Source organism: Diabrotica undecimpunctata, chromosome 3 (assembly GCF_040954645.1).
Source record: "Diabrotica undecimpunctata isolate CICGRU chromosome 3, icDiaUnde3, whole genome shotgun sequence".
Classification (NCBI taxonomy): domain Eukaryota; kingdom Metazoa; phylum Arthropoda; class Insecta; order Coleoptera; family Chrysomelidae; genus Diabrotica; species Diabrotica undecimpunctata.
This window is the reverse complement of record NC_092805.1, coordinates 105,854,736-105,878,340: the sequence shown is the minus strand read 5'-3', so window position 1 is coordinate 105,878,340 and position 23,605 is coordinate 105,854,736. Positions and strand designations below refer to the sequence as shown.

The 23,605-nt window shown below is 33.7% G+C and overlaps 2 protein-coding genes across 2 annotated transcripts; both read right to left on the bottom strand.

Annotated features, from left to right (window-relative positions):
• Window positions 1-7,392: 7,392 nt before the first annotated feature.
• LOC140435999 (uncharacterized) lies at window positions 7,393-8,073 on the bottom strand. Its single transcript, XM_072524711.1, has one exon. It carries the CDS (start codon window positions 8,071-8,073, stop codon window positions 7,393-7,395), a length of 681 nt encoding a protein of 226 aa, XP_072380812.1.
• Window positions 8,074-8,724: 651 nt separating this feature from the next.
• On the bottom strand, window positions 8,725-11,842 carry Lamtor5 (Late endosomal/lysosomal adaptor, MAPK and MTOR activator 5). Its single transcript, XM_072524694.1, has 3 exons — window positions 11,720-11,842; window positions 11,603-11,664; window positions 8,725-9,078 (listed from the first exon to the last, which is right to left on the bottom strand). Exons 1-3 carry the CDS (start codon window positions 11,752-11,754, stop codon window positions 8,900-8,902), a joined length of 276 nt encoding a protein of 91 aa, XP_072380795.1. The 5' UTR covers window positions 11,755-11,842; the 3' UTR covers window positions 8,725-8,899.
• Window positions 11,843-23,605: the final 11,763 nt, after the last annotated feature.

Below are 23,605 nucleotides of genomic sequence, written 5' to 3'. Positions count from 1 at the left end.
CTTCTGGTAGTTCAACCTCAAGAATTTGATGAGTATTTTCAACAGAAATTTCATTGTCAGGATTTTTCTTATTATTTAATGGGGTTTCCCAAGCAACTGGAACAAGTTCTATAAGATCAACGCTATCATCTAGTGCCAATTGATGTGCTTCAGTCTGCAAAAAAAATACAAAAATACAAAATAAAACTAGATCAAAATATTCACCAAATCATAATCAAGAAATCATCAAATATCATCAAATTAGCGAGCGTTTGCTTATTTACAGTTAATTGGGAAACACTGTATTACAAACAAAACAACACTACTACAAAATAAATCAACACGAAGTTGCCGACACAACTTTAATTTAACAACACACTTCTTATACATAGATAAAAATTCCAACTTTGTCACAAAAATGTTGGTACAGGTATGATCTGTATAATCATATTTTGTGATGGGTAGCTCTTTCGGGGCGACAGACTCAGTAAAACACAGGTTTGAAATAAAAATAAATCTATTAAGTATATATATATACAATAAATAAAAAAAACTAAAAAAAGAAATTCTACGTTGTATATTTATAAAACAAAAATAAAATGAATTCTACGTTTCCGTCTGGGTCCCGCGATGAATGAATATTCCCCGGCAAACGTCTATAAAAGAAAAGAAACTAATTAGTACTACTAATATACTCGTTTTCGCTTCAATTCAGAGAAAACTCCGTATATGCTCGCAAACAAAATATTTAGCTGTGCAGACCCACGGCAATGTTCAATACACAATGCCGACGGGTTCCGCTTGGCTAAGGACAGAGTATGATCCTCAATACGGAAGTCTCTGTCCCGGTTGGTTCTGTGCAGATCCACGGTAATGCTCAATACGCAATACCGATGGGTTCCGCTTGATTAGGGACAGAGTATGATCCTCAATACGGAACTATCTCTGTCCAGAATGTCTCGCTGGTTCACTACACTGGCGAGTCAGGGAGCCTAGAGCGCTAGCTACAAGACTGTCTAATTCCGCTATTCACACGCCTTAAATAGCCGTCCTGAATCCCACTACGAAGTCACGTCGTAGAAGTGGATGCGCAAATATTGACACTCCCACGGTTCGAACTGTTAAACGATCAAAGCATCGTTACACCCCCTTCTCTTTGAAAAAAAAAAAAAAGTAACATACCCTTTTTTTTGTGTAGATGGTGTCTACAGCCTCGTGATGCCATCTATCCCTCTCGGTATCTTTATTACAATCTTCCTCCCCATGGTTTTAAATCTTTTACGTGCGCCGTCATCTGCTTGCGGCTACTACTATCGGCCAATTTCAGTTTTACTATTACTGGTGATATTACTGACGTTACTATGTATGGTCCTGAGTACTTCGGCGCTAGTTTGCTGGTGAAAGCTGCACTAGCTGATGATAGATGGTGTTCCTTTTTCATGACTCGATCTCCTGGATGTGGCTGCCAGTCTCTTCGTCTTAGATCGTAATGTTTCTTTTGGTCCTCGAAAGCGTGTTCCATGTGCACTTTCGCTAGTTCTCTTAACGCTTCTAACTTGTTTAAGTTTTCTGCATACCCCTGTATATCTTGTCCATTTGTCGCCTCTGTTGTGTCTAATTCCCTTCCGAAATTAAGAAGCGCTGGTGAAAATCCTGTTGAATCGTGTCTTGACGAATTTATGGCGTAGCAGAATTCTGGTATGAATTTGTCCCAGTCTTTATGGTTATCCTCCACGTAAGTAGCTATCATCGTTTTCAGTACTTTGTTCATTCGTTCTACTGGATTGCATTGAGGTGAGTACGGCGGTGTTAGAATGTGATTTATGTTATAGGACTTTAGGAACGCCTTAAAATTTCCGCTTGTAAATTGCGCGCCGTTGTCCGAGACAATTTTCTTCGGGATACCGAATTGCATGACTACTTTTGATCGTAGAGTGTCGATGATTGCGTTCGTAGATGCTGCTCTTATTGGCTGAGCGACGACCCATTTGGTAAACCGGTCTTGCACGACTATTAAGAAAATGTTTCCTTTTGCAGGTCTTGGGAATGGTCCCATTAAATCAACTGAGACAGTATGCCAAGGCTTTTCTACAGTGGACGGTTGCATTTTCCCGGCTGGTTGCATTTGAGACGGTTTATATTGGAGGCACTTCGTACAGGCTCTAACGTAGTCTGCAATTTGTTTAAACATCTTAGGCCAATAGTACTTTTGCGCTATTCGGCAAATTGTTTTTGCAATTCCTAAGTGGCCTGCTGTGGTCGAGTCATGATTTTCCTCCAAAATATCTTTCCTTTTATATCTTGGTACGCATAATTTCCATGGGTTATTAAACTCTGGGTCGGCTAAATTACGGCTGCTCCAAACGTGTTTATATAATTTCCCGTTTGATATTTGTAAATCCGGGAAATCGTCTGGGTTCTGGAGTACATTCCTATATAAATTATCGTACCAACTGCATGATTCCAGTTCTGATGCTAATAATTCCGACTCTGGTTCTTCGCTCTGGTTTTCTTGTGGTTGTCGTGACAAAGCATCTGCTACCTTGTTGAGGACTCCCTTTCTATATATTACCTCGAAATCGTACTGTTGCAGTTCTAAACTCCACCTGGCTAACCTACCTGACGGGTTTTTAAGGTTCTTCAGCCATTTGAGGGACTGATGGTCTGATATGACCTTAAAATTGTATCCTTCTATATACGGCCTCATTTGCTTTATCCCGTACACGATGGATAGACATTCTTTTTCCGTTGTGGAATATTTTGTCTCGGCTGGTGTAAGGGTTCGACTAGCATATGCAATTACTTTATCCTGGCCGTCGTATTTCTGTGTTAGTGCAACTCCAAGTCCACAGTTCGACGCATCTGTTTGCAGGTAAAATGTTTTCGAAAAATCGGGGCATGCTAATACTGGGGCCGATGTAAGTTTTGATTTTAGCTCTTCAAACGCGTTTTCCTGCTTATCGGTCCATTTCCATCTTATCTTCTTCTTCAGAAGCATGTTTAGCGGTCCTGCTATTGTCGAATAGTTCTCTATGAATCGGCGGTACCATGATGTTATTCCTAGGAACCGGCGGAGTTGACGCACATTTCTCGGTGCTGTAAGTCCGGTTATAGCGTTGGTTTTCTCCGGGTCGGTTTTTATTCCTTCTGCTCCAACCACATGTCCTAAGTATCTGAGTTCTGACTGGCAAAACGTGCATTTCTCGAAGTTCAGCTGTAATCTGGCTTCTTTCAGTCTTTGTTTTCTGTTTCGGATTTCCTCTTCTAGTTGTAGCAAATAGCCCCTGGGATAGAAAGCTTTTTTAAAATCTTCGCTGAAATCTGTCCATGACTTCCAATTTTTGTTATTGTTTCTGTACCATAACAAAGCGTGGTCTCCTAATAATTCTGGTAATGCTCTTAGCAGATCTTGTTTATCGATCTCGTAGGCCAAGCTTAATTCGTCTATCCTCTCTAAGAATTCTATTGCATCCGAATGTTTCTTGTCGAAGTGTGTGTTCCACTTTCGTACTTGATTTAGCAATTCTGGTTGCCCCATTTGTTTCGTTATTGCTAACTCCTGTAATTGTCTTCGAATGCCCAAAATTTCCTGGGTCAGTGTGTCGGATTCTGTTCCCTTGGACATTTTTTCTTTTGGGATTGTTCCTGTCGCTTCCTCGCGATTTTTAAAATAGGTTCTGAGTCGTGTTCTCAATTCGTCGACGGTTCCCTTGGGATCTAAGCCGTATTTTTCGGCCTCGCTCTGCAATTCCTCTTTGCAAAGTCGGTTTATCCACGACGTACCTGTTACTGAGTCTGTGTCTTTATCTGTCGGCATGTTATTAATTTTTGCTCGGGCGCCAGTTTGTGATGGGTAGCTCTTTCGGGGCGACAGACTCAGTAAAACACAGGTTTGAAATAAAAATAAATCTATTAAGTATATATATATACAATAAATAAAAAAAACTAAAAAAAGAAATTCTACGTTGTATATTTATAAAACAAAAATAAAATGAATTCTACGTTTCCGTCTGGGTCCCGCGATGAATGAATATTCCCCGGCAAACGTCTATAAAAGAAAAGAAACTAATTAGTACTACTAATATACTCGTTTTCGCTTCAATTCAGAGAAAACTCCGTATATGCTCGCAAACAAAATATTTAGCTGTGCAGACCCACGGCAATGTTCAATACACAATGCCGACGGGTTCCGCTTGGCTAAGGACAGAGTATGATCCTCAATACGGAAGTCTCTGTCCCGGTTGGTTCTGTGCAGATCCACGGTAATGCTCAATACGCAATACCGATGGGTTCCGCTTGATTAGGGACAGAGTATGATCCTCAATACGGAACTATCTCTGTCCAGAATGTCTCGCTGGTTCACTACACTGGCGAGTCAGGGAGCCTAGAGCGCTAGCTACAAGACTGTCTAATTCCGCTATTCACACGCCTTAAATAGCCGTCCTGAATCCCACTACGAAGTCACGTCGTAGAAGTGGATGCGCAAATATTGACACTCCCACGGTTCGAACTGTTAAACGATCAAAGCATCGTTACAATTTATAATTTACTTCATTTGCTTACCTGTACATCTTCTAGTTTATGTGATACTACAGCACTGGCAATCATATATCTCGTTCTTGATTTAAAATTGTTCATTTTCAATCATACTTAATAACGGTTTATAACGCGACACGTTGGGACGACACTCTAGCATGTAACACTACTGATTAATTAATCTCAGAGGGTTAAGGTTTACTTTTATAAATAAAAATCACTATGTTTTGAGAAAGCAGTGTATTTTAAGTAGTTCTTTTACAAAATATGAAAGTTAAATAAATATAATACGGAATAGGAATAACGTCTTTGGGTTCCACATCTGGAAGTACTCAACTATTTGGACCTCCCGTACACTAGGTCACTGAGACAAGTTATTTTATAGAAAAATTTAAGCAATAACTGCCACTACTTCTTAACCTAAACGCCTCAACAAGTTATTGTCAACAACGTTCATGTACATGTGTTGCCAAATATTCGATTTACAATCACTAAAACGCTCGCAAGAGGCGTTTTGTCTACTGATGCAAAACTCTTCTTCTTCTTCTTCTTCTTTGTCAACCATTTTCCATCCACTCCTGAATGTAGGTCTCTCCCAATTGCTTCCATCTTTCTCTATCTTGCGCCAATCTAATCCACTGTTTGCCTGCCACTGTTCTTATGTCATCTACCCATCTTTTTTGAGGTCTTCCCGTGCTTCTTGTTGTTGTCCTTGGTCTCCATTCTAGAATTCTCCGTGTCCACCTGTTGTCATTATATCGGGCTACGTGACCAGCCCAGCGCCATTTCATTTTTGCAATTTCTTCCACAATATCCCCAATCTTCGTTCTACGTCTTATCTCGGTGTTTCTAATCTTGTCTCTTAGTGATATTCCAAGCATGATTCGTTCCATTGCTCTTTGCGTTGTTTCTAATTTTTTAGCAGGTTTTTTGGTAAGGGCTACTGTCTCCAAGCCGTAAGTACAAACTGGTAGTATGCATGTGTTATACACCTTTTTCTTTAAGTTTACAGGAATGGAGGTGTTTTTCAAGATATATGCTAATTTGCCGAAAGCGCCCCATGCCAGTTGTGTTCTTCTTTTAATTTCAGCATCTTGATTTGGTTTTCCTAGTTTGATAACATGACCTAGATATACATAATGTTCAACATTTTCTATGGTATGATTTTGTATTGTTATATTTGTCTGGTCTCGGCTCAGTATTTTTGTTTTGCTGTAGTTCATTTTTAAGCCTACCGCTTCTGAAACTGCATTTAATTGTTGTAACATATCATTTAGTTCTTGGATATTGTCGGCTATTAAAACTATGTCATCTGCGAATCGCAAGTGGTTTAAGTATGATCTGTCGCTTTTGATACCTTTATTGTTCCATTCTAGTTTCTTAAAAATGTCTTCTAGAGCAAGGGTAAATAGTTTGGGAGAGATGGTGTCTCCTTGTCTTACTCCCCGTTGTAGTCTTATGGGATTAGTTTTTGTGCTTTCGTCCAGCTTTATCTGCATGGTGGCATTTTCATATATGTTTTTAATTATGTTAGTGTATCTTGAATCTATACGTGCGTTTTCTAGAGATTCAAGCACTGCCCATAATTCGATGGAATCGAATGCTTTATGGAAATCGACGAACGCCATATGAATTGGAACATTATACTCGGTGCATTTTTCTATCAGTGTTCTTACGGTGTGCAAGTGGTCTATGGTACTAAAATGTTTTCTGAATCCAGCCTGCTCGATAGGTTGATAGAAATCGAGCTTATGTGTTAGGCGGTTGGTTATGATTTTAGTTAGTAATTTATACAGTTGTGAGAGCAAGGATATTGGTCGGTAATTCTCGATGTTTGCTTTGTCTCCTTTCTTGAATAGTAAAATGACTTCGGAGTTGTACCATTCTTGAGGAATCTTTCCTTCATCAATTACTTTATTAAATAAAATATTTAATACCTGTTCTATTTTTCTTCCACCTATTTTCAACATTTCGACTGTAATTTTATCCTCTCCCGGACATTTATTCGTTTTTAGTTGATTTAGGGCCATTCTTATTTCATAGTCGGTTATGTCCGATATTTCTTCTGAGCCGGTGTTAATTATTGTTCGTTCAGTACGTCGTTGTTGTGGTTGTGTATTAGCCGAGTATAATTTAGTGTAGAATTTTTCAATGGTCTCGCTTATTTCCTTTCTGTCTCGGACGGTGACGTTTTTCTCATTTTTTATTTCTATGATTTTTCTTGTGCCGTTTGAGTTTTTTGCTTTGAGTACTTTCATATTGCAGTTAACTTGTATTATATTTTTTATTAGATTGTTAGTATAGTTTCTATGATCGTTCCTAATTTTTTTCTTCACGTTTTTGTTTAAACTTTTGAAGCTGTCCGAAGTTCGATCTGTTCTGTTTCGTCTTTCTTTTAGTAATTTAATTGTATTAGGTTGAAGTTTAGATGTTTTGGCTGTTTTCGTGTTTGAGCATATTTTCTTAACCGATGTTGTTACAGTTACTTTTATTTTATTGGCTAGTCCGTTTATATCCATTTGTCTCAGTGTCTCTACTGATTTTAGTCTTGTGCTAAGCTCTTTTTGGTATTCCGTTTGTTTTTGAAATAGGACATCGGTGGTTGGGTATCGTTCTCGTTTAATAAGTTTGTTTCGTTCTACTCTCGTCTGTATTTTAATATTCGCTCTAACCAATCTATGGTCACTTCCGGTATAGAATTTGTTTAGTACTGTCACGTCGGTGCATATGTTTTTGTTATTGGAGAGTATATAGTCTATTTCGTTCTTAGTTTTCTTGTCTGGGCTGATCCGTGTCCATTTACGTTGTTTGGATTTTTTTTTAAAGAAAGTGTTGAGACAAAATAAATTTTCGTTGTTTAAGTAGTTGTACAATATCTCACCCCTTTCGTTCCTGTTGTCCAGCCCAAAGCGACCGATATATTGTGTATCGCCCTCTTCTTTTGTTCCAATTTTTTGCATTAAAATCTCCTGTGATTATTACGAAGTGTGATTTTTCTTGGTTCCTTGCTGTTGTCAGATCCTCGTAAAATGATTCAGCTTCCTCATCTGTTGAGTTTCCTGTCGGTGCATATCCATGTATTATCTGTAAGCTGTATCTGCTGTTCAAAGCGATGGCAAGATATATGACTCTGTTTGATACTGCACAGAACTTCGTTACTTTATAGGGAGCTCGTTTGTTTATCAGGAACGCTACACCGCCTATGTGATGATTTTCTACGGCGTTTTTCTGGTATAGGTGGTGACCAGATTTTAAGATGGTACATACTTCTCCTGGTAAGCGAGTTTCACACAGTCCAATTATATCCCATTTGATATTTGAGAGCTCTTGTTCTAGTTCGTCAAGGTGTTCTTGGGTCCTCATAGTTCTTATATTGTAAGTGGCTATACGAAGCAATGATGAGTAGTTTTTCTCATTTGATTCAGTCGAATATTTGCCTCCCCCAGAATCCATGAGGCTGACTGATTGTTCAGTGTGAGATTCTGAGTGTTTAACTCTACTCACCTGGGGTAATTTCGTATTGATACTCGACATCTTCAACTTGGGAGGTTTTAGCATATTTAAAACGCCACGCGATGCAAAACTAATACACAAAATTAGTCGCTTGGTCTAGTTATGCAAAATTCAAAATCCAGAATAAGAAGAAAGGCACTTGGTCTTTTTAAATATATCTGGATAACCGTTACTAGCAGACTAATGGAATTTATTCTGTAGATAGTTTATGCTATTTCCCACCAGAAAGCGCCATAATCCACAATTTGAGAAAATAGCGCTTGGTCTAGTGATGTATAATGCCATCCATCTATGATTGAGACACTAGAGTACATTTCAGTATACTTCTAGCATACAACATATCAATTACTTCAATTGATGCATGTAAACTTTTTAACTTCTGCAAACATACAAGAAATTGGGGAGAGTGACACATAAGTGTAACTTCATGTTCTAATTGTACGAAGTGCAAATCAAATATGTCTTTTACTAATAAGAAAACATTTTAATAGCTCTCCACACATTTTTTTGTCAACAAATTTTTATTCAACAATATTTAATGTGATCCAATTGAATTTGAAGATTTTTTTTTTCTCGATATTAGATAATTTATCTAATCATTATAAACAAGTATTTGCTTTCATGTGTAAACAAAGTATGCACACAAGTGTGTACTATTACATAGTATCCAATAGTATATATTTTAATGAATTAAACTTATATCGAAACACTTTTATTTTATCTTATAACGATCCTATACCATTCTACAATAATATTTACAAAAATATCTTAAAAAAATTCTAGATATACCCAAAAAATAAATGGTCATGCTACATCCAAAAAGTGATTGTAAAACAGATATTTTATATTGTATTAAAATGGGACTTATAGTTTAGCTTTGTAAATTCTTGAAAATAGCTCCAGTTATAGTACCAATCCTTTGAATAGTACATGAACGATTATCATTTTCAAAATGTATAACTGGAGGTTTACTATTTGGTTCAATTTTTAATGCTTCTTCTGCAATTGCACCAATAATGCCAGCACTGTTTGTCGTAGTTTCTCCTTTCACTGCAAAAGTAAAAAGTTAATAAGTTATATTATGTAACCAAGTGCATGGCCAAGACTCAAAAGCATTTATAGAAATGAAAATGGTGTTTGACAGAATCATGTTCTCATACGGGATCTCATATATTGTTTCTGTTTGTAAACAAATGTTTTTTTTTTCTGTCAAGAAAAAAAGACTGAAATTGGAGATTTGAAAAAATATATATACAACATAAATAAATATATAACACATCAGTTAAACTATATGTAAGTTGTACCTGCATACTGAGAACATATAAGGAATCAGCTTCAACAAACTTCTTAAGTATTGACAAAAAACAAAAAAATTCATTTATTTACAAGCAAATGTTTACTGAGGATTTTGGGTAAATTTTTGTCTCTTAAATAGACAACACCTAATTGTATGATGTAATATATTGTGATTGTGGTGTGCTGATGAATTGACAATTGCATTTATATTTATCTTACTTGTTGTTAGGTGTCACTTTGATTCTTCTTCTTAGTGAGCCTCATCCTTTAAGGACATTGGCGATCATCACAGCCCATTTTACTCTGTCTGCAGCAGTTCTGAAGAGTTCTATTGTTGTTTTCCACTCCATTGCTTTAAATTTTTCAACTAGGATGTTCGGCATTTCCCAGGTCCTCTATTTCCTTTAACTTTCCCTTGTATAACCAATATTATCAAATCAAGTCATATTTTTAGTTCTTGTGACCAAAGTAGCTTATTTTTCTTTCCTTTATAGTGTTAAGTATTTCTATTTCTTTCTTCATCTTTATCAATGTTTCCGTGTTTGTTATGTGTTGTGCCCATGATATTTTCCACATTCTTTGTCACTTCGATATATAATAATTAAAATCATCCTATAGTTATTTCATTAACCCCTTAACGTACGTGCCCGTCTCAGACACGGGCGCGCCTTACTGGTAATTTTGTACACACTTGTCTGGGACACGGGCACCGGTTAAATTTTACACATTGAATTTTTCAAGTCTTGCGAAGCAGATATTTGTATAAAGAGACATATGTAAGCATATACCTAAATTATTTATCTATTATAAAATAGATGACTCAGTCAGTATTGAGTTACTTTAAAATATATTTATTATCTCATAACTTGCAATTTGCAATCTTCAGCATTGATAACCGATATTATTGTCGAACTTTTGTTTTTATACAAACCTTCTGTCTTGCCGGTGTAAAGTCGTCTGATGTCGATATTTATTGTGTTTTTGCGTTTGAACTAATTTGTGCCTTATTTTCATCATATTATATTGTTTTGTAAGTAAATTTGGATATAATAATCAGTAGGTTAGAGTAATGTGTATACTTTTTGTTTTACTAAATTTCATTATAATTTATCTAAAATACCATATTGTGTGTGTGTGTGTGTGTGTGTGTGTGTGTCAATAAAATATTTTGGATTATTTACATTGTTCATATAAATCATACTACTATATACCTATTCACAGTATTTCCTCTGCACAAAATTTTTAAATTTCAACGGATTTGCATATAAAAAGAGTGTGCCACTGTCATCTATAGTGAAAGACCATTGGCATTATATATATATATATATATATATATATATATATATATATATATATATATATATATATATATATATATAATATGCGTATATTATTAGTATATGTATTAAAACAAAAATAAATATTTCGCCTAACCCTCCAGGAAAAGTAAAGGTTCTACGCCACTGGTTCAAAACAACTACAACATGGTTAAAAAAATATCTGCAAGAGTTTAAAAAATCATGTCAGTTTCTTGCCATGTTTGATCAAACCATTCACATTAATCAGTTTTGACCAATAACTTTTAATTGGTTTGTTGCTTTCATGATAATAATTTTAACTATCAATCAGACAATTTTGATTGAGTTACTTTCAAATTGTCTCTTAGTTTGCATTAATCTAATCTTACATTTTCACATGTTTCATCAAATTTTTTTTATTTATATTTCTTACATATTTATATTAGGCATGTCATCATCATTATTCTGGATTTACAACACTGCGTGGGTCCTAGCTTTTTCAAGAATTTCTCTCCAGTAGCTCCTATCTATAGCCTTATTCCACCAAGCACATATTCCCATATTTCTCATGTCTTCATCTATGTTATCAAGGAACTTTGTTCTGGGTTTTCCTCTTCTTCTCTGACCAATGGGTCTATCAAGGTATATTAGGTATCTAGTGTATTATATTCTCATGTTCTCTGAAAATCATTTCTTCTGATATTAGTTATCCATTGATCTGTAACTTATTCTTAAAATTTAGGTATTTTTAATCAAATTTACAATTCTAGCAATTGCCATTTTTCTCTTCATTATTATATCTATGTACTGATTAGTTTGATTTATGTAAGTGATAATTTATCCTACCCCAATGAATTTTTAGGTTTTTTATATTACATTTTGATGGGTGCTTTTTGAGTGAGATCAATTAGTGCGTATTTAAAAAGAAACAGCTCAGCTGATCAATGACATGAATGTTTTTCAAATATACAAAAACTTACTTCCCAAACAGAGTCCATGTCTATCTGCAAAAACACACCCATACACTCCTGGTGTGTTGATACTAAAAAAAATAAAACATATTAATTCACAGCTTAAAAAAATTGTAATCTACTTACAGTTGTTCCATTGAATGCTCTAAATTTTTTTCCATTTTAATTTTGATTTATCAATATACAAAACTCAATAACAGTTCTCAGCTGTTACTCTGACAGTTGACAGATCATTCAAAATTCTACTTCCGCACAAGCTGTCTTACAAGCTTTACATATTCATCCAATTAGTTGTTTACACGGAACATGTATAAAAATCATCGAGCAAAAAGATAAAAATACAGGAGAAAACATGTGAATACAGCACAGAATTTCTTAGTTTGTGTTATTAACTTATTAATACTTTCGCTGCGTCACCAGTTAAAAAAGACTGATAACTAAGGGTTTTAGAAAATGTGACTTAATAGTACAGAAGCGACGTTGTCTTTTTTTTTAAAGCAATTTGTTATTAACCGGTCCTACTAGAGCAAGTTAGCTTATTGTACATCTTCCATTTATTTACGATACCGAAGAAGGCTCAGAAAATTGAATACCTCAAAATTATAACTCGGTAAAAACCAAAAAGGTAATTTAAAAAAAAAACGATTTTAACGAAACTGGTTTTTATTTTACCTACACATTGTTATTTAAATGCTTTGCATTAAAATGCACTTCTTTGTCCAGGTCTCCGTAGCTAGATAGTGTAATTTCTAGGTATTTTATTTCCATTACTGTTCAATACTAATGCCATCAATTATTGATGTTCAACATGTACTTGTTCAATCAATACTGATGCCATCAACAATTGATGGCATTAGTATTGAACAGTGATGGAAATAAAATACCTGGAAATTACACTATCTAGCTACGGAGACCTAGACAAAGAAGGGCATTTTAATGCAAAGCATTTAAATAACAATGTGTAGGTAAAATTAAAACCAGATTTATTAAAATCGTTTTTATCGTCTCCTGTAAAATTACCTTTTTGGTTTTTACCGAGTTATCATTTTGGGGTATTCAATTATTTACTGCCTAACTCGCAAGCATACAAGATATGGTCGACTGTTTCCGATCCTCTACTACAGCTCTATTTTCCATGAATTTCCGTTGAACTGCTACTTTCACCGCTACTAAATATTCCTGCACCCAACCCTTCAGGGTCATAAACAGATACAAGGTATATGTATAGACATGATCTAGATATAATCCCACAGTCCGAGTCGAGTCGTTTTCTCTACCCCATCTAATCCGTGGGCAAATATCCACTTAGAAAGGTACTCGATTCGCTGAGGTATCCCCGATTTAATTTATGATGCTACTATGTCCTTATCTAAAAGGTTGTTCAGGTTTTCTCGTATTCTATAAGATCCCATTGTCGCCTCCCAACTTATAACGATGGGCAAAGAACCGGGGGCCAGTAGGGACTCCGTAGTTGTTTTTGTAGTATGCTCTACAGAGACCATGTGATTCCACGGCAAGCAAGTGTTTGAATCTTGCTTACTATTGATGAATATGTAATTTTTGGCTTTACCACCACATATCATAAATCCAATACAATATGTATAGTCTCAAACCCCACATTTTTCAACTAGTATAGCAGTGCGACTAGCTACAATTAACGTAGTTATCGCTTTCTTGGTTATTCGTTATATCTGCTGATTCCATGTAAGCCTCGAATCTAATGCCCCAAGGTACTTTACTTCACTTACCAGATTTAGATTTGTACAATTTAAGCTTAGATGACCCAATCCTTCTAAATTCGTCCTGCTGGTAAATTTCATGATTTTGGCTCTAAGTCTGCTATTAAATATGCCGCGGGTTAAGATAACCAGGTCATCCGCATAGCTCAAAACATTATACCTGTCGTTGCTAAGTCTAGCTATCAGCCCATCCGTGACCAGATTCCACACGAAAAGAGATAAAATTCCTTCTGTGGACAGCTTGTGGGTAGCTGTGTTTTTAGACGTATGGTCCTTGTGATTACTTCATAAGAGGTGTGTACACTGCTCCCTCTATATCGTGAAATGCACCCAGCATTACCTGCTGATTTTCCATAACGTATTCCACCCTCTGTATGAGATGATGCAATGTCGTTTCCTCAATGATTTATAATAGTAGATAGAAAAGAACAGTAATTTTCCAGCTTATTCGATCGTCCTTCTTTTTAATAACCTGTTTTCTATCCTAAGATCTAACCAGTTCTGCCTTTTAGTTTTGTACGGTTTTTCTCTAGTAGATGACCCAGCAGCTATTTTTCCTGTTTGTTGATCTTCCTTTTCTTAACTCCGGATAGACGTTTGGTCATAATTGTCTCAAAGTCTGTGGCTGTCTGTTCATTTCCGTTATGTTTTTATTTGTGGACTCAAAAGGGTCACTCATTCCTCAGTTCCGTTCTGGGCTATCTCTGTTTTTTAGTCTCGTTATGTATCTTTGCTCTCTGGGACATCGCTAAAGGAAACACGTTTTACCCTATGTACTGTTGTTTACACTCTGCATCTGTTGTTCGATGGTCTTCTCACGATGGCACCTCGAAATTAGGGAGCGCAGTAGTCCATTACAAATCTAACCGTCTAAGGAGCCAGTTGTGGCGCGACTGTCTGTAATTTGCCCACTGAGCATGGTGTAAATATTCCTGCGTGTAGGCAATGTTCAAGCAACAAATCTATAGTTAATGATGGCATGTCATGTTCTCAGTTGATTTTTGCATGTTTATTTCGTTACACCTTATTCACACCTATGCCCACAGGACGTTCCTTATAAATTATCAATCATAAAATAATGAGAATAGGAATATAAATGACTTTGTTCTCTTTTTATGTGACAAAATTGACTTTCATTTGAAAGAATGTGTACATAATATGTATATGAACCTTTTTTATAGCCTCCTTTTAGATTTTAAGTATCTACTTATAATTTACAATATACTTATCGCTTTAGTGCGCCAACTGATGGAATTTATGTATTATAATAATATAGACTGACATCCAAAACATAAAAACTACTTTTATTAGGAAGATTTTAAAAAACATTGTTAATTTAGAAACTGGCTATTACATAACACAAGTGTTTGCTGTAGAACTAACTTAAATTATATATTATAAGCCCTACTAAAATTTGGAGTAAATTAGAAAAAAATAATGCATTTAAGAATACTGATTAGGAAGGAATTTGGTAAAAAACTCTACTTGATGAATGAACCTCTATTAGATTCGATATTTCGATAGTTTTGTGAGGTTCCTTTAAACAGGAACTATTGAAATGAATGTTTCCCCATAGACAAGTCATAAATTTAAAATACTGATCCGTATTAGTAGAAAGACACCTGTGAATTGATAATCAGATAGCAGAGAGAAAGTCATCATTCATTATATTGCTGAGGTTACTCACTTACCAAGAAATCGAAGAGGTTAGGTGTCTATAAGTGTTTTGAAATGAGCAATATTTTAAAAACAGGAGAAAAGAGAGTGCTGGCTATTGATTCTGTTATAACTTAAAGAAAGCTAAGGGATAATCCGCAAAACGAACGGCTTCATAATTTTGTATTTATTACACCTGTAGCGCTACTAGTATAAACCAGTAACGTCATATAATCAAACATTTTCCCTTATCTTTAAAATTATATATAAAATGCCATACTAAGAAGGTGCTGGTAATGAAACTATAATAATTGAAATTAAAAAGTCTAATGACGAAAAAAACAAAATTTATATTCTCCCGACAAAAGGGACTTTTTTTAACACGGATGTAATATTGGATAAAATTTATTATAATTCCCATAACGTTGAAAAAACATGCATTATTTTTTTCTTGTTTAAATTAAAATATAAATATAGAGGATATAATTAATGTTTTTGGTATCTTTCCCTATTTACATTATTGAAAAGGCATATGAATTTTACGCTTTATAAACTACACAATCTTTTCGGTGTACATTTAATAATTATGGTGTATATTCACACTTTAATTATAGATGACAGAATTGTACAAAAAATTAAACAAAAACATGGAATTTATTGCTCAAAAATTATTCTAGTTATCTAATATTTTTTAACGCACCGGCATATGCCATGATATACAATTATTGTTTTCACCCATTTTCCAACCTAAAAAAAATGGTGAAAACCTTGACTTATCCATAACTATCTGTCGGTAAACACATCTCCTAAGTTATTAGAACAGATAGAATGACAGATGAGGTGTCGAATGAGAGCTTATAACCTAAAGATGGTATTAAAGGTGAGAAATTTGACCTCAGACTTCCGGTTCCAGAGGTATTATTCGACGCGCCTTAGCAAGACGAGAACAAATATATACTCCCGTTTAAAAAGTTGAGACCAGAAGTTTGGCAAAAATTACTCAAAATTAGTGAAATCGTATATCAATTGACGCAAAGTTTGAAGAGTTCATATATCGACTTGCGGTCACGTTGGATGAAAACCTACGACGTACCAAGTTCAATTGTTTATTTGTTTAACTTTTTATAAAATCAGATGAATTAGAATTTTATGCATATAAAGCTTTGTATTGGCTTGTGTTTTTGTTATTGTATTGACCTATAATAGTCTACGGACAATTGTTACCCCCGAATTCAATGCAGTATAGTTGTGAGTAGAGTGCAGGTCTTCATACTGTTTACCAAAGAGTGTCCAAAGAGATAAACCTATCCCAAATGTTGCCAAAAAGAGCAACCTTACATGACGATCTTGTCTTCTGTTTGTATCTAAAGTTAAGCAAGAATAAGTAGAAGTTTAGTTCTTTATCTATCCCATCTACCTATGTATTTTCCTAGTTATTATTATCCTGACATAACAAGCCTCTATATCCTAGTTTATATAATTTTGTGCCTAGATCTTCCTGTTGTTAATACCCGTCGTCTGTATATCCTGCGTTAAGCTATCCATTCTAATGCTTGTCAAGCTTTCTTTAGATCACAGTTTGCCTGATGTTGACTATAGCTTTTACCATATATGATTTTTGAACTAAAACTACTTATCTTACTCTGCTTATCTCAATTAGACTGAGTGCATAAAGTGAATAAAGTGCACACTTTATAAAATTCAAAATTATATCGATGTCAGAATAATCTATATTTGCGAACAGAAATTAGCAACTTTTTACATCTTATTTTATGAATGAATGAATTTTTAGATACAGACATTAGAAAAATGTCTGTATTTTGGGAAATTTTTAGATTGATAAAAATGAGCTGATTTCAAAAAAGTATACTACTCGGGTCTAATGGATATAATTTGAAATATATGCGCTTAGAAAATAAATTATTTATTATCAATTGCAAAAAAGTAGCCTACTTCTAGTTTTTGGTAAACTGTAATTATTTTTAGTAACGTTCAATAACAATTAAGTAGTACAATAATTGTATTAATTCGTGAATTTTCTGTATTATTGCTTAGAATTAATTTTAAGTAGAAATGCATTTGAGTGTAAAGCAAAGAATTTAAAGACTCATGATGATTGGGTATGGAGACAAATCGCGAACTCAGATGGAAGTGTGTAATTTATTTAATGATAAATATCCAGAAATACCGATCACGCAGTCAACAGTAAGATTGAAAAGAAATTTCTAGAAACTGGTACGGTTAAAAATGCACGCAAATCAGGTCGTCTCTCTGTAAATTATGTTACAACATTAGATGTTCTACTTGCTTTTGAAGAAGATGCGCACACTTCTGTTCGTAAGGTTAGTAGTGATCTCGATTTTTGCAAAACAACGGTACACAAAGTACGTAAAAGTAAGTAAAATTCACAGTTTTACAGGAATTAAACGAGGATAATCCAGATAAAAGAATACAATTTTGCGAAATCATGATGGATAACAGCCACCGAAACCCTCTGTGGTTCAAAATATTATTTTTTCTGATGAGGTTACATTCAAATTAAATGGCGAAGTCAACCGTCAGAATTGTAGATACGTGGCAAAAGAAAACTCCAACTCTATGCGGGAACATCATACACAATACCCGCAAAAGGTAAACGTATGGGCTGGCATTGTAAGAAATAAAATCATTGGAACCTACTATTTCGAAGGTAATTTAAACGGGCCAGCATGCCTTCAGTTTTTAAGTGGGTATCTCGTACCTACTTTAGTTAATTTATTCCCCAGTACAATTAATCTTGGAGGTTTTGATAAAAGTTTATGGTTTCAACAGGATGGTGCGCCTCCGCATTATGCTTTAGATGCTCGAAGGTACCTAAACGAAATTTTTCCGAACAGGTGGATTGGAAGACGTGGACATATTAAATGGCCAGCGATCCACCTCAATCCTGTGGATTATTTTATGTGGGGTCATTTAAAGAATGTTGTTTATAAAACGAAACCTGCAAATATTAACAAGAATTCGTAAAGAAATAAACAATATTTCTCAAGAAAGCATAAACAAGGTTCTACAAGAATTTGTACAACGTTTGGGTTACTGTCAAATACAACAAGGGCTACAATTCGAACATACAAGATTAAGTCATGTATTAATTACTGGATTACTTTTAAGTTATTTATTATACTTTATTAATATTATAAATCAATAAAAAATAATTTTCTAAGCGCATATCTTTCAAATTATATCCATTAGACCCCCAGTATTATACTTTTTTGGAATCAGTTCATTTTTATCGATCTAAAAATATCCTAAAATACAGGGTGTTACATTAAAAAAAAAAAGAGACGATGACATCATCACTCTAATGTGTATCACCTTGTATAATGAAATTTTATTGTAAAATGTAGAACATTAAATTTAAAAATCGACGTGTTTTAAATTTTTTTAAAAAGGCTTTTCATTTAGGAAATATCGAATTTATTCCATACTTTACGGACACACTGCATATAATGTATCTGTGAAATTCTTTGTACATTCTGTATTAAAAATAATGACGGAGCAATATTAGAAACGAGGGATATCTGCTAAAAAGATATTATTATTACCTTAACTAACAGCACTTCACTATAAATGTTACTTTATACAAAATTTTAGTAGAAAATACTAGTTTTTAACTCAATTGTACTAAAAAACATTCCGAGTCTGACTTAAGTCATAAGAAGTATACTAATGAGCACATTTTGTTCCAGTATTTTTAATTTTTTTAATAGTGTCTACTTAAAATGATATAACTATTTATATTTATAGCATATTTATACTTCACATAAGGTTACTATTTAAAGCCTGTATCACAAAAACTATTTAACATTTTAAGACTAAAACTGGGAAATATTTATTAGAGCTTTCTCACTTTTTTTTGAGGTAGGTACCTAAACTTGAAATCAGTGTCGGTATTACAGATTACGATGTCAAAAACATAAAGTTCGTGTAACCTTCTGGCTCAGGTCTAGTGTTATTGTTTTCAAGTCGTGCATGCGCTCCTATCATGACTTAACGACCAATTACATAACAGGGACCGACTTTACGTGCCCTCCGAAGTGTTAGCTTAGTTAAATTAGAAATTGAAATATTTCCGATGTCAATGCCGATAATAAAATCCCCCCTCCCCCCCGACTTGGTAAGCCAGTAATATAGCCACTGAGCTAGGCCATCATACGACGTCGAAAAAAGCAACGTTAAAAATTAGCTCAAATGTATTCACAATACTAACCAATAAATTAATAAAATAATCATTGTTATGAAAGGTGTTCAAAATGAGCTTTTTTTTCTTAGACGCAAGCGTCGATCGTTTAAATAATAATATAGTAATAGTAGTTTTCAAAAATCAACATAAACTAGATTGTTTTGTATACATTAGATCTCTTAGATAGCCGTATAAAAAAAATCTAAAGGTGGAAGAGTTGGTGATCTACGAGGCTACTGAAATCGACCGTTATATACAGTGAAAAACTTTACAGCCTTACCAAAACAACAAAAACTGAATTGGCTTAATGAGAATGACAAATCAGATACAGGATGAGATGGTTTTTCACTGCCTGTTTACAAATTTCAGGTTTGCTTTCATGAGTAATAACCCGATAAACAGCTTGAATAAAGTACTTAATACTGGTACTGTGAAGCTTCGAAGTTAACTGGCATATTTTTTATAAGTGCAATGAAATTAAGGTTGTTCATTACGAATGAATAAATGCATATATTTGGAGTATACTTTCTACAACATGGCTAGATTAGCTACCGTTTGCTTCTAATTTAATTGTTAGTCCCACAAAAATATTTCGTACTATATTATATCTACTTTTGCCTTTTAGATATGTTTTTAGTGTATATTACCTAGGTTAATCAATATTTTCAGGTTTCTACTTCTTTAACATATTCTAATTTTCTATTTTATCAAAATACTTTTTTTTTAGCCGATTTTTTTTTATTCCGCCAATGGATCTACTTGATATATTTCGTAGTTTGCCGCATCATAACTATATTAGGGTATAAGTATCATTGTGTTAGTCTTGCGACAATAAAGTGCTTATTGAAAATGGAAAATAGCCGAAACGTTTAAGCAATAATTAAGTATTTTTACCAACAAACCAGGAATTAAAAAGTTTCTATTTAAAAAGTAACGGTCAGGAATAACGAACTAATATATATATAATATATATATATATATATATATAATATATATATATATATATATATATATATATATATATATATATATATATATATATATAATATATATATATATATATATACATATAATATACATATATATATATATATATATATATATATATATAATCTAATTTCTGACCTAACTTTTAGAACTAAAAAAAAAACGTGTACTATAATCTTAAAAACTGTAGACAACCATTAAAAAAATTAAAATACTGAAATTAGGAACTTAAAATAAATTTCAGGACAGCTTACATAAAATTTTTGAATAAAGAAAGCTCGACCCAATGAGTCTTTCTGAGTAATGTTGAGTCAAATTAATAAAGAAACAAAAAGACTCGAATTAATATCTTATTTTAAAATTTTCTTAACTTACTGGATGGTCATTACTCAAAATATAAAAATTGCAAATTCGAAAGATTGATTAAAATTTTAATTCTTCCCATAATTTCATTGTATCTGCCTCGCTTATATTAATAGTTTAGACAGGTTAATGAATTTGCGGCTTTAAGTTGGAAGTCAGGAGTTTAACCAAATCGTCCGATGATTGAGTAGTACAAGAGATATGATCTCACGGATTATTTAACACCAACCGAAGATATATATATATATATATATATATATATACATATATATATATATATATATATATATATATATATATATATATATATATATATATATATATATATTGAGCATACGAGAATTTCTTGTAGTTGAAATCTGAAACTTGAAATCAACTTTAAATGACACTATCCTAATATGAAACTAAATATAACATTTACCTTGCTCTATCTAATATCGACATAAAATTCTATTTAATTTCAAATAATCAAATTTAATATATAGATTTAAAAGTATTTTTAACAATAATTCAGTTGAGATCCCATTAAGATAGGCAGCGTATCCGAATTGGAAAAACCAAACGCAATAGATCAAAAATCACCCGGAGAGCACGTCGTATCGCTTATTAAAGTAATAATTGTACACTGAGAAAATTGATATCTGGCTAAATAAATGATAAAACGTGGAAAATGTATTGCAAGATAATAATAGAATTCAGTGCTACAAATTTGGTTTGTCCAAAAGACGATAATTTTTTTCGCCGACCTATTTTTCCAGAAATATTTATTTATCATACTAGTTTGAAGTTTTGATTTGATTTTAATTTTAGCATACATATATTTATTTCTTCCTTAATCTTACAGTAGTTGAAAGCTTATAAACCAGTAATAAAAACGCATAATCGAGCTACTTAAACTTTAAAACTACTTTTCGCAATGTGAAATTTGCATTCAATATCGACGTAGAAATAAACTAAATATTAACAACAAAACTTTGTGTTGAAATATAATAGTCGCTCACTAGGAAAAACTTGTTCGATTCTTGATTAAAAAGAAATTGTAACAAGAGCCGAACAGCGAGGAAAACACTCATTTATTAAAGTACAGGGCAAAAGATCACTAGGAATATGCCAGAACTTATGACTAAAGTCCCTGAGGAGATGGTTTGATTGCTCATGCGCAGAAATCTTTCGTGCAGAAATTTCCAATTGGATCGGTAACCTTCGAAAGAAGACGGCGCAATAAGAACAAGGAAGAACCACATCTTTATTATTTTCGTCAACTTTAGATTGATGAATAATATTAACGTCGTTTTGTGCTGTGATTGATGTAAACACCATTATGGAGGAACTTGTACAACAATTAGAATTCTGTACTGGTTCTTTCTAGGTGCTTCACATTACAGTATCGTGAAGTTTTTTGCGTTTTTTACTTATGATTTACAACGAAATTATTAACAAAATGGTTTTACTATTATTAGATACGATGGAATATGTGGTACTGATTAATGTTTTCATTATTTATTCTATATAATTAAAGTAGATTTCATGCAACCAAATGAACTCTCCACTCAGATAATTCATTCCAGGAATGTACCTTAAAAGTACCTACTGAAAATATCGTTTTGAAGTGTTCTACGTTAAAATGTATAACAACTTATCTTAACTGTCATTATGAGAAGAATTAATTTGTTTTGTTTTCACAATGATTTTGATGGCATTTTATTTAATTTTTTAAAAATTGTGTTGTAAAAATAGCTTTAGATCTGGAGAAGGAAAGGCCAAAATAAAGTATTTGCAATTTTTATATCGTGTTTAATTCCCAATAATCGAACTTATCAAGTTTTAAATGCCACAAGAAATAATTTTAATAAAGTAGTAATCTAAAACTATTAAAAAATGTTTTCTAATTTTTATTTATCATGTATATTCATTTTTTTATTCTTTATTCCATTTTTTACGTCGAAAGGACTTAAGTCTAATTTTTGCATGTGAATACTACATATAAAATATTTACAGTAAGCCTGTATTTACAAAGTTAAAAAGTATTATGTAATATGAAAACTTTTCTCTTCGTAACAATAGTAATATTTTAATTACTATCTACCTATAACCCAACCACCACATTTGGATGTAAGTTTAAGCTAAGCTAACCTCTATCAAATCGTGATATGAGCCATTGGTTTTATTCCCATTTTTTAATGTATAACACCACACCTTTGTACGATCCGACATCATTTTATAAATAATGTATATCTATCTTAGAAAGTTCTAATAAAAACCGATTTGAAACCTAATTACTAGTTTCGCTCCTTTTTTTGCGACTAGGCAAAGCAATGAACCAATAAACCTACCAAACTTTTGCAGTAGGATGGATCTCAATGAAACTTTTTGCATTCGAATCGTATGAGTGTTAGGAAATTTTGTGAACAAAAATGATGATGTGAAATTGAAAATTGCATTACTCAACAAGAAAAATGCATTTTCAAAAGAGCATTTCGAAGTGATGAAAAATAATAAATTTGTAATTCAGAAATAAGTTAAATATTACTATTGGGGGGTTTTTGGGGTTACTGAACATGAATATCATGACAGCGATGTTCTCCAAGGCACCTGGTACAGCTGGACCTCGCCTCCTAGAATTTTTTGGGGATTCGATACCAAATCAGTGCAAACTCATTACTCAGGGATTTTTGGGTCGCTGAACACTAATATTATGTCGGTAATGGTGTGCGAAGCACCTGGGGCACAGGACGGCCTCGTCTCCTGGAATTTTGTGGAAACTCGATACAAAATCGGTGCAAACTCGTTACTTGCAGCTTTGTGGTCGCTGAAAACTATGGTATCCGAGACACCTTGTGCTCAGGAGTGGGCTGGTCTCTTTAAGTTTGTGCATCAGAGACCATCACTGTTATGATATTCGTGATCGGCGACCCCAAAATCCCCCGAGTAACGAGTTTGCACTAATTTTGTATCAAATTCCCACAAAATTCTAGTAAACGAGGCCCGCTCTGGCACCAGGTTCCTCGCACCTCATCGCCGACATGATATAAGGAGTTTGGCGAC